The sequence below is a fragment of the Centropristis striata genome, chromosome 19, assembly GCF_030273125.1.
Source record: "Centropristis striata isolate RG_2023a ecotype Rhode Island chromosome 19, C.striata_1.0, whole genome shotgun sequence".
NCBI classification, from domain to species: Eukaryota; Metazoa; Chordata; class Actinopteri; order Perciformes; family Serranidae; genus Centropristis; species Centropristis striata.
The window spans coordinates 29,681,129-29,696,128 of NC_081535.1; the positions used below are offsets into that span (position 1 = coordinate 29,681,129).

At 34.4% G+C, this 15,000-nt stretch overlaps 1 protein-coding gene across 3 annotated transcripts in view; it reads right to left on the minus strand.

Annotated features, from left to right (window-relative positions):
* Positions 1-15,000, minus strand: part of LOC131991982 (seizure 6-like protein) — a 101,358-nt gene that overhangs the window by 5,784 nt on the left and 80,574 nt on the right. For all 3 annotated transcript variants that reach the window (XM_059357296.1, XM_059357298.1, XM_059357297.1), the window contains 4 exons: positions 13,236-13,432; positions 5,616-5,810; positions 4,564-4,755; positions 1,437-1,631 (listed from right to left, as the gene is read on the minus strand). In XM_059357296.1, the coding sequence (XP_059213279.1) occupies positions 1,437-1,631; positions 4,564-4,755; positions 5,616-5,810; positions 13,236-13,432 (779 nt within the window). The remainder of the gene's footprint in view (positions 1-1,436; positions 1,632-4,563; positions 4,756-5,615; positions 5,811-13,235; positions 13,433-15,000) is intronic.

Sequence of the window (15,000 nt, forward strand, 5' to 3'; positions counted from 1 at the left end):
CACTTCCTGTCAGATTTTTTTATTTTTTATAACAAAGCTGCTTCAAAGTGACCGCTCGCTAAAACCCCATAACCCTGTACTGCTACTAGTGCTGTATGTTCACTTTATTTGGTCATTTTTAACTTAAATGCACATATAAAAAAAACATTAGAAATGAACAATATTAAGTCATTACTTCTGAAGTCTGAGCTTATTACAATTATTTTATGCTCTATATTTGCTTCAATTTAGGTTAAAAAAACAAACATTTTGCATTATTGGCACAACTATATTTCTGTAAAATACTTAGATCGACAAGGTATTGTTACCTAAGGTTGATTTACACTGGAAAACTGTATGTTTATATTTCATATTTTGGAAACAAATGTGATGTTGGTATTTCGGAGCAGTCTGGTGTGAACTGTAATACCACTTGGAAAAGCTAGGGGGAGACAGTTTAAAAAGTTCTCTGATTCCACTTTAATAACTTCCTTACACTTCTGGTCATGTGTCTTGTGTCTAGGGTTGCAAAAATTCAGTGAATTTTCAAGTTGGAAACTTTCCATGGGAATTGACAGGAATTTATGGGAATGAACAGGAAATTAACAAAATTGGTTTGCTCTTAACAGGGAACTTAAATATAGTTGGGAAAACATTTTAGCATAATCTCGACTAAAACAACCAGATTTCATAGAAGAACACTTGAATATCTGCTGCTACTGAGGCCACGCCCCTACAAAGGCCACAGACATGTGGGGGGGGGTCATTTTACCTCATTTTTTGAATGGGTGGGGTTGGGGGGGGGGGTGTAATATTCAACTCAACATTCATGTTTATGTTGTTCAATGAAACAATTGTCACTTACAAATACAGTCATGAAAAAAATTATTAGACCCTTGTTTTCTTCAATTTCTTGTTCATTTTAAAATTTAAAATAGCTGATAAGAGTGTAATTTAAGAGCTGATATCTAGACATTTTCCATGGTTTTATTGATAATAACCAAAACCATCATCAAGAAAACCATGGAAAATGTCTAGATATCAGCTATTAAATTAACTCTATTAAGCTATTGTTGTTGTTATCAATATATTTGTTCAAACAAATTTACCTTTAGTTGTAAGGTTGGTCTAATCTGTTGAAATGTCTTTTTTTAATTTAATTTTGAATATTTCCAAAATTCCCCACCTTAACTTCCCATGGAAAGTTTTTGGAAATATATAGGAAAAATTAACTATTAATTTTCCAGCCCTTTGCAACCCTACTTGTGTTTGTTTAAGTGCTGTGCCTACAGTTGCTAAACTAATTGTTGAAGGCGTTCAGCGAGCGGTCATTAAGTCATTAACATGCAGAAAGCTGCCATCAATCCGTCTCAACGAGCACAAGGCTGAAAAGTCTTTGAATAATATCGTGTTCATGCAGGAATCATTCCACGCAGATATTAAAATAAAACTCTCACCCCTGCAGAGAGGCAGCGGGCCGCTCCAGAACGACGGGTTTCCCAGGATGCACTTGATGGCGACCTCTCCGATGAGCTCGTAACCTTGGTAACAGACGAAGGTGAGAGACTCTCCGGGCAGGTAGAGGCGCTTGGACAGGATCTGGTAGCCGTTATCAGGGAGACCCGGGTTCTCACAGGACACAGAGTCCTCCGCTGAGGAGGAGGAGAAATTATTTTAGTCATTTTACTGAAATTTACTGTTTTATTTGACAGGGTTTTCCTTGTTTTGTGCAAATGTCATTAAAGAAAGGTAAATTACTTTTATTACTAATATTAACCATAAAATAGAAGATGAAATCTGTAAATTAATATAATGGGACATTATTGATTTTTTTTTTTTTACAGTATTATTTAATGACTTATCGTGATATTATAACAAATAAGAACTTTAGTTATTCTACAGTAATTGGAAAACAGATATTTACTTTATATTATCTGTATTTTTCTTAAAATCATAAATTAATGTTTTTTATTACATTATTTGGCAGTAAGTGTTTGGCGACATCTGTCACACTTTTTACTGTTTTCTTTTTACCTTTTTTTTCTCTCTCTCTTTAACTGTAATATATCGTATTATTTTATAGGGGCTTTTCTTGTATTTTTTGTGTTTTTTATGAATGTTAAATGACAACTGTGTTTATTAATGACATTTTATTTTATTTTAAAAATCATAAAAATAAGTTCAGCTAGAAGTAGCCAAATACTTACTATCATATAAATAAATCAAAAAATCAAATAAAGATATTTACTGTTTATGATTTTTAATTGTCTTTTTTTTTACAGGAATATTCAATTGCTTAATAGTCTGAAATATGCAATTACAGTGAATTCTATGTAATAAAATAAAAATAAAAAACACGTCATATTGCTGAATGTAAAACTTTGTTTTCTTACAGTAAAACTTAAATTCAATCTTAAAGAAAAAAATATGAAACTTTCTGTCATGTTAAAGTAAAAAAAGTTATTTAGTTATTTAATTGCTTAGTTATTCTACAGATATATTTTTAATAAAGATATTTACTGTATTTTATCTGTATTCCCCAAAAAAATCTGTAAAATAACTTTTTACAAGTTTTACAGGTTGTTTACTGTTATCTGACAGTAATTTTTTTTTACTGTTTTTTCTTTTTTACATTAAATGTAAAGTTTTACTGTAGGAAAACAACAATAATAAACATTCAAGATCATTAAAGATTTGAATAGAAAAACTGTAAAAAAATAAAAAAAATTATATATATATATATATATATATATATATATATACACATTCATAAATATATACATACATACATATATATATATATACATATATATATATATATATATATATATATATATATATATGCAGGATATGTATTTTAACATTCAAGACCATTGAGCAGTTGACTAATACTGTGTAAAAACAATATGAAAGAAAAATACTAAAAAATAAAATATATATATAATATATACATTTTTAAATACAGATATGTACTGTATTTCATCTGTATTCCTACTTTTGCCAAACACCTAATTTTATCAGACTTTTTTCTGTTTGTTTTTTTTGACGGTGCAGTTTATTGAAGTGGTGTCTGAAAGGACCCTGTGGTTTACGGGTACTTTGTCGCTGCTGTGATTCAGGAGCCTTCCCTTTCCCGGGGACAGACAGACAAACAGCTGCGGCGCTCTGCAGAGGAGCGGCGCTCTGCCCGCGGCGCTGCCATCCAACACGAGTGGGTTTGTGTGATTTCTTCTCTGCGCTGACACAGATCACAGCGTCTCCACATGCCAGAGACGAAGCTTCATCTCCTGCATTTTTCATCTCGGGGCTGCTGATGTGTGTGTGTGTGTGTGTGTGTGTTTCAGGGATATTAATGTTTGTGAGAAGTGTTTGATATGTAAATGTGATGCTAATGCACCGTACCAATCAGCCCTGAGCCACCTGGAGGAGGGGGAGGAGATTATCCATGAGTCATGTCAGATCTGTCAGTCGAGCTCTGACGGCGAGTCGTGTCGAGAAACTCAACATCCAGCTTTCTGTTTTTACACTAAAAGGGGAATTACTCCAGAGGAACGTGTAGACACAATATTCTGATATTAATTGGAAAATAATCCACCGTACGAATATGTTATTCCCAATAAAACCAAACAACTACATACATAAATAATACATGATATTTATCAAATTAACAAACTTATATCTACATAAAAACATTTTTGGGAGATTTTCTATCATTAATGTATTATTTGATATATGACTGTGAATACTGAAAAAAAAATCTGAAAAAATGTTTAAAAAATTAAGTGATATTTTGTTACACAAACCAAGCCAAAGTATTTTATTTTAGTATATTTCTTTCATTTTTTTTTTTTTTACACAGTATTATGCAACATTTTCTGCCAGACTTTTTTTTAACTGTAGGAAAACTGCAATCAAAATCAGCAATATGATGTGTTTTATGTTTTGTATTTTAACACAGAAGTTACTGCATTTTAACATTCAAGACCATTAAGTATTTGAAAAAAAACAAACTTACTTGTATTACAAATATTAACCATAAAATACAAGTTGAACAAATATGTTATTCCCAATAAAATCAAATGACTGCATTTTAAATTAATACTTAACATTTATCCAATCAACAAACTAATATCTAGATTAAAATATATATTTATTGTTATTATTTATTATGTATTATTACTGTGAATACTGAAAATAAACTGGAATTTATTTTGTAAAAAATTGAGATATATTTTATTACACAAACCAAGCCAAAGATATTTTATTTTAGTATTTTTCTTTCTTTTTTTTTTTTTTTTACACAGTATTAGTCAATGTTATATACATATCCCATAATATTTATTTACAGATTTCAGCTTCCATGTTATGTTAAATATTTGTGATAAAAGTAATTTACCTTTTTATGGCATTTGCACTTAATTTAGAAAACAAAACAAAACAGGAAAAACCCTGAAAAAGAATAAAGTTAATTTACAGGAAAATATTATTATTTTATTATTTTTTTACAGTGTTGCTTTTTCTCTGTGATGTAAAAACAGCTGACCTCATATTTTATTTCATTTCATTTTCCTTTCTGATACTCACAGACACAGTGAGGCAGTCTGGACGTCCACACGGGCGTCCCCGGCTCGCGGCCGTAGCAGGTGATGGTGGCGCCGCCCTGCAGGATGAAGCCGGGGGTGCAGCTGTACTGGATGGTCGTCCCCACCAGGAGTTTGGGGTCCGACAGAGAGCGGGTGGAGTGTTCGACGTGACCGGGGTCGGAGCAGTACATTACTGAGAGCGAAGGGAGGGAAATTAACATGAATATGTAGCAAACTTTTTAAAAAAATCAGTAAAACTCTGAACCCCAATATATATATATAAAATCTGTATAGCTATAATCCATAACAATTAGCTTGATTCCCTAAAGCTATAAAAGCTTTATGGAATCAGCACAATCATGGCTAGAAGAGTGAAAAACTCAAACGTGTCTTTGTGCAGAATAACACAGTTAGAATGACAGAAATCAGAAAAAAGTTGATTTTCTTTGGTAAATTATTTTTTAAAAATTGGAATAAAACATAATTTTTATATAAACACTTTTCCAAGTGCCCACACATGCCACAAATGCTGTAAAAAACCTCCACATATTGAAGTATTGTCATATTGTGTAAACAGCCTCTCCTGTCCTCTCCTCTCGGCTCTGTGTAAACAGCCTCTCCTGTCCTCTCCTCTCTGCTCTGTGTAAACAGCCTCCCCTGTCCTCTCCTCTCTGATCTGTTTAAACAGCATCTCTTGTCCTCTCGAATAAAGAGATTCTGACACAAATATCTACATTTTAACACAAGTTTTGGTCACTTTCTCTAACTGAACTTGAGTAACTGATGATCCATTCATGGACTGTCTGAAAGGTCAAATTCTCACGATACTGCCTGTTTTTACAGTTTCTTCCTCCGATAAACGGTTGATTGTTGGTGATTTTTTTTTAAAGAAACAAAAGAAAACATACTTTTCAATCCTGTCTGGTGGTTTTTTTGGGGATCAGGGGGTTAAAACTGTGATTTAAAGACATTTCAAAACCGCTAGGGGACTTTAGCTGTTCTAAAAGCACTGTAAATCACAAACATAGCTGTATAAGAAAGAGTGTAACTGACTCTTTTCACAGAAGGGCGGCTGCGAGCTCCAGGACAGGTCTAACTGGCAGGTGAGGGTCTCCCGTCCCACCAGGTCGTAGCCCGGGTCGCACTGGTAGGTGATCCGAGCGCCACGCACCAGAGCGATGTGGGACGTGGTCTTCCAGCCGTTCTGGATCTCAGGCAGGTCTGGGCAGGAGTCGTTCCGGGACACCTCTGACAAACAAAGAAGGAAACAAACAGAAAGGTTGATTAATGGCTGCGTTACGGTGAAGCGTTTCCTCCGAGGGTCAACGAGACAGACGAGACAGACAGCAGGACGTCTGGTGTTGACGTGCTGCTGGCACACGCTCTCTCTCTGCGAGGGAGAATCCGCGGCGCCGTGGGAGATTGATGGACTTATTGTGCGACTGTTTGACCGTGAGACAGAATGATGGATCTCATCTGTGTTGGACAGTCTTCAGATATCGTCTCTCCGCTCTGAGAGAGGACAGTTTGTCTCTGAAGCTGCTGTTTGGAGTCACATTTAATTCAGACTCCCACTGAAACTGTCTTCAATAAAAATGATCACAAGCTGTCAGTTATCTGTCACAGCTGTGTTGATCTGCAGCAGGAGGAAATGTTGTTGTTTTTTGTTTATTGACTGTCAGAGTCTTTTTATAATCAGATGTTTGAGGAAATAATCCAAACTCAAGATTTAACCACATCTTATCAGAGGATAGAAACAACTCATTTATCATAATGTGATTTAAACATGGATCTTTTACATTCACCCAACAATTGTCTTTAAACTGCATTCTCTCTAATGTCCAGCAGGGGGAGACTCCACTGGCTGCAGAAAGAACTCAGTTTGCATGTAAGTCAATAGGAAAATGACATTCTCATAACAAATTTATGGTCTCATTTTTTTTTTTAGCTTCAAGTCTTCTTCAATACCACATGTTGTTCATTTAGTAAATGATTATCCATTTAGAATAAAAATAGACCATAAAGCAGGATTTGATGGTCTAAATCCTCAATTTAAGATTATAGACTCTAAGTCAATAATGAACTATAATGCTTAGGTTTTTGAAAAATGATTACATTTTCTACATTTTCTTTGGTTTATTACTAAAGAAGAGAAGACATGCTCATATTTATAAATTCCATTTTTCTCTATACCACATTGGATATGAACTGTAGTTTATTGCAATTAATCTCAAATTTTAAGTTAAATCACACATTTATTTTACGTCTCTCTATTTGTCTCAGACAGCATGAAACATGACCAATACTAGATGACATGAAACAACTATTAAAAACTGAAGATCTCTCTCCAGTTTCCTCTCATAGATCTCACAGGCTCCACTTAACTACACGACACGTCCCCGGGTTAACTTTCAAAGGTCTGTTTGATAACCCAAAACTACAATCTTTTCCTCGATCTAACCAAGTCATTTTCATCCTAACCCTAAACAAAAATAGTCTCGTATCTCAGCCTAACCAGGGAGTTTTAACTCCTTAACTAAACCAAACTATGACCGTTTAGAGAGCATGTCATGTAGTACTGTGAACCCAAAAACGACCGACTACACTGTAAAAAAAGATAAACAATAGCTACTCAATAAAATTTAGGCAACAGATTGCACACAATATTATTAATTAAATCTAAATAAGTTACAAGTTCAGTTAATAACAACTTAACAGGAAGTGCCTGTCAATTAAAAACGGACTAATTCTATTGTGTTGGATTCATTCAAAATTCTCTTGATTTAGAATTGCATACACATAAAGGTTATATTTAATGTGATCAAAATAAGTAGATTCCATCTCAAACATTTTTATATTAAAGTTACTTAAACAACTGCCTCAAAATCAAGGACGCATTTATATTTAATACATTTTATCAAATATATTAAGTAAAATTAAATGACTACAGAATAATTTATTACAGTGTATTATAGATGGTAAGATAGCCAAGGTTTCCAGTTCACAACCTCCACTTCTGCTAATCCATACTACTGATGGATTACAGCCATGCAGATGTCGGACCAAGTCATTGTTTTGCAAGTCACAAGTGAAACTCCAGTCTTTGCCCTCAAGTCCCTAGTCAAGTCCCAAGTCAAGACCGACAAGTCTCAAGTCAAGTCCAAAGTCCTAAAGTTTGAGTCTCGAGTCCTTTTTACAACAGAGTAATAATATTTACATGGATCATATATGCTTTTGAAATCTAAAAGTTGTTGCCCATGTTTTGCATACTACAATTTGTTTTTTGTTGACCACTTAGTCATTTTTATACCAGAACGAAACTATCTTTGGACTTGTTTTTGCCAACTGGCGTCATGTTTTGACAGTTCTTCTTCATTGGTTGTCCTGCAGTTTGATTGGATGTATGCATCACAATAACGTGGATGGAATTTGGTTAGATGTTGTGCTGACAGAGCGGTTCCTAATGACAGACTTTTTAACCTTTGGGTTTTGGGGAAAGTAGCAAGTATTTATAAGTCAAAAGGCTCAAGTCCAAGTGAAGTCACAACTTATTAGTCCAAGTCGAGTTGCAAGTATCTCTACATTTTGTCAAGTCGAGTCAAAAGTCATCAAATTCATGAGATATTTCCCTTAGAATTTGCTGGTGGAGACCAAAAACGGAGCAAAAAGAGAGAATATTGGACTTAAACTTGGCAGGGGGCCAAAACACAAAGACTGCTAATGATCATCATGCTGCTCTGTAACTGCCGGATGTGGTAACAAACATCTGCTCTCATTAAATAAAATATATAAAGCTTCTTCAGACTCTCAGTAAAGCAGCGGCTCTCAGAAGCCTTTTTTAAACCACAGTTCTCTACACAGAATATGCAGTATATGAGCCAGAATGACAAGAGGAAGTAGTATGTCCCCAAAAGTAAAAAGTTATTTGTAATGCAGCTTCATTTAGAGAAGAGCTGGTGAAAATATTGGAGGCGTTTGCCAGCTAAAGAGAGAGATTTCCCTCAGAATTTGGTGGTGGAGACCAAAACTGGAGCAAAAACAGAGAGAATATTGGACTTAAACTCAGCAGGAGACAAAAAAAACAAAGACTGTTAATGAACCATCATGCTGCTCTGTAACTGCTGGATGTGGAAACAAACATCTGCACTTATTAAATAAAATATATAAACTAGTGAAGCTGTTTCAGACTCTCAGTAAAGCAGCGGCTCTTAGAAGCCTTTTTTTGCTTTATTTTAATCATAAAAAGCACACAGAGGATGAATGTTTCTCCTGATCAGCCTGTAAAGTGAACATGGTGTATCAGAGAGGACCTCACACAGACAGAGCAGCAGCAGGAGGCTCCTTCTGAACATCTCTCTGAATCAAGAACCCTTCTGATCTCCTGATTAAAAGTGTCCGGCAAAAAACTTCCTCACCATATTTGTCTCTGCAGTGTGATCTGAAAATCAACACAGCTTTTTTTTATTTTTTAGATCTCACAGTCAAATGAAATCAGAAACACACAGAGATACAAGAGAGCAGAGCAGCTCTGCCTTCGCTTCTATCAAGAGGAAAACTTTTGATTTTCATGAATTGTCTGAACCACTGATGAAACAGATCAGCAGCATTATGTAGCAGAGGCTGCAGGAAAATTAATGACCTCGTCAATATAAGTTGAGATTTCCTAAAGTTAACATAAAATACTGTGAGAGCGAACATGGTTCATGAGTTTTCTGCAGAGAAGGTGCAACTGAGGAAGAAGATTCAGACACTGTGTTTAAGTAAAAGTACTAAAAATACACTAAAATTACTCCACTACAAGCAAGTCCTGCATTCAAAATGTACTGAAGTAAAAGTGCAAAAGTATCAAAATGTACTTAAAGTATCAAAAGTAAAAGTACTCATTAAGCAGATTTTATATATTGCAAATGGACAATTATTATTGATGCATGATAATCAATGCAGATCTCATTTAACTAACTAATATACTGTTATGTGCTTTAATTTGAGGTAAAAAGTACAATATTTGCATCAAACATAGTGAAGTCAGAATTGTACTTAAGTACAGTAGTTGAATAAATGTACTTAGTTACATTCCACCACTGATAATGTGTGAGTAAGTTTTATATAAATAATATAGGTAAGTCTAAACAACACTTAGTTTAAGAAGTTTGACTCTGTGGTAAAGATAGATAAATAATAATAATAATAATAATAATAATAATAATAATAATTTTTACATTTCTATTTTTTTAAGTAAAAGTATTATTCAGCTAGAAATCAATAATATAATATTTTCTTCTTATTTTTTTTATTTGTATTTTACCTTTACTTTGAGTGCTTCCTCTATCATTATCTTTATGAATATGAAAATGATTATGATTATTATATAATATTTTTTATTATTATTTTGTGATGTTTTTTTTTAGTTCATTAGCTTGTTTGTTTATATACGTGAAGAAACATTAAATTAATATTATTTTTCTATTGTGTAACACCTAATTGTATTTCAGCACTTATTTTGATGGAATAACACAAATAAATAAAAAAATAAATAAATGATTAAAAAGTACAAATATTAATAAAAGTGATAATAGTAGTAATAATGACAATCATGGTCATAATAATAATAAAATAATAACAATAGAAAAGATATCGATAAAGGTAAAACAACAACAATTTTTTTTCTTTTTGCCAGCTGTCAGTCGAATCTTTATTTGATGATAAGTTTAGTTGTTGAGGAGTTTAAATGAGTTTATGTTTTCGTGCATGAAAGAAACTTCCTGGCAAGAAACAATAAAACAATAAGTGTTGTTAAATTATCTGAATCTTTCTGTTCTGCTGCCTCACAGACGCTTCATGTTTGTTTTTGTTGTTTTTTTTCTTTCTCCCGTTTCATTCATGCGTTTCAGGCACATTTGTTGCTCTGAGGATTCAAACGTCTCGAGTGTAAAACAAGCTCGAAACAAAACAAAAAAGGAGGAACAGAAACACGAAGCAGCTCCAGTTTACAGCCAGAAAAACAGAACATTAATGAAATTTACACAGTTTAAAGACAGAAAGAAATCACTGCAGAGCCTCCAGAGACGCGAGAATAAGTAGCTGCAGCGTCTGTGTGTGTGTGTGTGTGTGTGTGTGTGCATAATGCATGTGTGTGTGTGCATAATGCATGTTTGATGATTGATCGGGCCGAGTACAGTATTGCATTACACTGTACAATATAATAGGTCTGCAGGGATTTGTAAGTTGAAGTTCCTGGATCAATTATTCATTCAGTATTGACTCTCCTCCTCTGAAAGTGTGCGTGTGTGTGCATGAATGTGTGTTTGTTCTCTGAATAAATTACCCACACACACACACACATCATCAGAGAGAGTGTAGCCTCCGTGTTCATGCTGCGCCGGCTTGATTTACTCCACCGGGAGACGTGTGCGGTGTCAGGAGGGCGACAGGTAAATTGGACAGCGTGTGTCTCGGTTTGTGTCTCTAAATTGGAGTCAGGTGCTGGACGAGGGGCCGCGCCGTGTGTGTGTGTGTTTGAAAACAGGGGGGGAAGTGAGCTGATTTGGCTGCTTGTTAAACTCTGGGGCCTGTGTGGAGATGCGAGCCATTGTGAGACGGTGAAACAAATGGGACGTGATTGAATAAGGGCAGAGGGAAACGAAACGAGAGACAAATAAAGACCAAAATGAAAAATGGGAGTCGGCAGCTTGAGGAGAAACCGAATGAAACGTAACATTTGTTTCGGATGTTAGTTTGTATTCGTCTTTTCCTCAACAAATCCCATAAAAGAACTTGTTTGTGTGTCTCTTAATTCTGTCTGACTTCCTGTCTGTGTCTCTTTAAAAACACCTCACAAGTAATCACTCAGCAGCCACTTTATTAGGTACACCTTGGTAATGCTAACAATCGAATCAGTCTCTACGTGGCAGCAACTCAATGCCCTTTTCTTTTGTTTTTTAAAAGGCTACAGTACAATTATAACCCTCTGAACCACAACAAGGGGTTTCACTGTGTTTTTTGCTCTTTTTCCATTTTGTGCCCTTGTATTTCTCTGCATTATATAAAATGTCTATAAATCTATAAGTCCTGCAGCTCTATGGAATCAGCACAACCATGGCTAGAAGTGGGAACAACTCAAACATGTCTTTGTGCAGAATAACACAGTAAGAATGATAGAAATCAGGAAAAAAAATGTATCTGACAACTTATTGTTTAAAAATTGAAATAAAATAGAATGTATACATAAACACTTCTCTAAGTGCCCACAAGTGTCATACATTTCCCAACATATTGTATAAATTTAAGTATTGTCATGTTTCCAGCCTCTCCTGTCCACTCCTCTCAGCTCTGTGTAAACAGATTTTCAGTGAATATTTGTCATGTGACCATCTCAGCAGAATCAATCATGTCTTCACAGTGTCTCTGAGGAGCAGAATTTAATGTTTTTAACAGGATCTGGTTAGTGCAAACGCTTTATTTTAAAGGACACGTTTTGTTCACTGTTGATAAAGTGAAACCTTTGTAGCCGATGATCTGTTCAAGAACCAACAATAATTTCTGTTCTTACAGTTCCAGGCTTTAATAGAAGGTGTAATTAGGGCCATTTTTGAGCAAACCTGACTGTAGGTTTTGGGGTTTGGAAGCTTTAACTCTAAAACTAAATGTTCTCATGTAGAATAATTCCGACAGAAAAAACACAACTTGAAGCTTCGTTTTGCTCACTTTTTCTAATGGAAACATGAGTAACTGATGACCGATGTTCATTTAGTACATTATGGTCCATTTAGAGGAAAATAGAGTAGAAAACAGGAGAGGTTTTAGGGCGGGGCTACATTTATGATTGATAGGTTACCATAGTCCACTTTGACCCTTTCACAGTCTGTTTTCACTTCCTAAAAGTTAAGTAACTTAACTATTTTTGACTTCCAAGTATTTATTATGATTTCATTGCATTGGTGAAATTTGAAATGGACTTTTGGGTCTTTTTGCAGGATTTGTTGACAATTAGAAAAGTATAGAGCATCTTCCTTTAATCCATTCACCCTTATATTTTAACAATAAAAGCCTGTGTGCAGGCTGGACTCTCATGATGATAAAGCCTAATCTAATCTAATCTAATCTAATCTAAGCCTCTCTAATAACAATAACAGTAATCATAGTCATAATAATAATAATAATAATAATAATAATAATAATAATAATAATGATGGCAATCATGGAAATAATAATAATAGTAATTATTATTATTAGTAGTAGTAGTATAACAATAATACTAATAATAATAGTAATAATAATAATAATAATAATAATAATAATTATTATTATTATTATAACAACATAATAATAATAATAATAATAATAATATTGTATTGTATTTATATGATTTCATTACATTGGGAAAGCTTGAAGTGCACTTTTTGGTCTTTTTGCAGGATTTGTTGACAATAATGATATTAATCATAAATGTGGAAACATTGGTATGGGTGCCTTTTAAAACTCTCATGAATAAGTGTATGTTTGTATGTGTTTATGTATCTGCTGGGTTTTTTTTTGTATGTTGTGTGTCTTGCTATTGGGTCTAGAGCCTGTAATAAGGTTTATATATAATAAGAAAAATATAGAGCATCTTCCTTTAATCCATACGTCCTTATATTTTCACAATAAAAGCCTGTGTGCAGGCTGGACTCTCACCCATGTAGTTGATGATGAAGCCCTCTCCTTTGCCGAAGACGAGCCCGGCGGGGTCGGAGTGGAAGGTGACGGTGAGGTCGGGGGTGGTGGAGGACAGTTTGAAGGGGCTGCTGCCGCCCACGTAGCGGCCCAGGATCCGGGTCGTCACCTCGTCTCCGTCTGTGATGGTCAGCATGTCGCTGTCGCTGATGTTGAGTCTGAGGAGAGAAACGGAGACGGAGAGAGTTTGTATCCAGCGGTGAGATGACTCACCGTGCAGTCGTGTTGCTCGGCAGACTGCGTGGGAGACGAGACGACCTCAGAGGTTAAACGCTGCATCCGTCCACGGGCCGAGCGGCGAACAGCCTGTAAACACAGCGCCGCTCTTTATTGCCCCAGAGACGACACAGAACATCCAGTTTGTAAGGTTTCTGAGAATAGAATTATCTGTAAATATGATACGACATAAATCTACCAAAGGACTGAAGGATGTAATTGGATTAGAGCTGCAGGGAGGGAAGATAAACTTGTCAGACACATTTCAGAAAATATCTGAAGCTAGAATGAATTAAAAAAAATCAGTTTTAAAGGCTGCAGACACTGAAACCTTTATTTTTTTTTTATTGTATATGTTATTCTAGGGTCTTATTTTGGAATGTTGCAGCGTTAAAGATATTACAACTGTCATCATATCATCAGGCGACATCATTTACAGCACTAATAAGTGTCTGTTTATGAGAAAAATAAAAAGGAATTGATTGACATTTAAGGGAAATTTAGTTATTTTCTTTCTTGCTGAGAGTTTAGATTGGTACCACTTAAATCTACAACCTGCAGCAGGTTAGATTAGCTTAGCATAAAGACTGGAAACAGGTAAACTGTTAGCCTAACTCTGTCTACAGGTGAAAAAATCCAACATAAACATGTTGCATTAATGTAAAAAGGACACATTTAAAGCTGGGATAATAATTTCATCATGCAATGCTCAGAAGAATGTAGGTTTGCAGAAAAAAATCATCTTGGTCCAGTTTTTTGCACATCTCCCACTCAATATTTTGCACATTTCTGCACAAACTGCACAGCTCTTCCACTTTTAAAAACATATTAGATATCTTTATGTATTTCTATATTTTTTTCAGGATATCCTTGCACTGTCGCACTGTGTTTATTGTAATGCACCAAATCAACAAGACAAATCCCTTGCGTGTGCAATAAGAAACATTTATGATGTTATTATATCCTGATGCACAATTTCTATTTTTTTTCCCTGGTAGTTTTGTCTTATTTTCTGGGAATTTAAACGTTTTTTGTAATTTTGATTTTTTTTTCTGGTAAGTTCTACTTTTTTCTGACAAGTAATACTTTTTTCTGGTAATTCTACTTTTTTTCTTGTAATTTTGACTTTTTTTCTGGTAATTCTACTTTTTTTCTTGTAATTTTGACTTTTTTCTGGTAATTCTACTTTTTTTTTTCTGAAAGCAGATTAACTATTTTTCTTATAGTAAAACTTTAGATTTAATGTAATTTTTTTTTTTTTAAAGAAATCGTTCAAAAATATATTTTTCTAAAAAAACAAAACTCTAGCCTAACTTTGCAGCGTTATTTCGTCAACTTGCCAACGCGATATCCTGACGCACAATTTCTACTTTTTTTTGGGTAATTTCTACTTTCTTTCTGGTAATTTTGACTTTTTGCTGGTAATTTCTATTTTTTTCTAGTAATTCACCTTTTTCTCTGGGAATTTAAACTTTTTTTTGTAATTTCTACTTTTTTATGGTAATTTCTA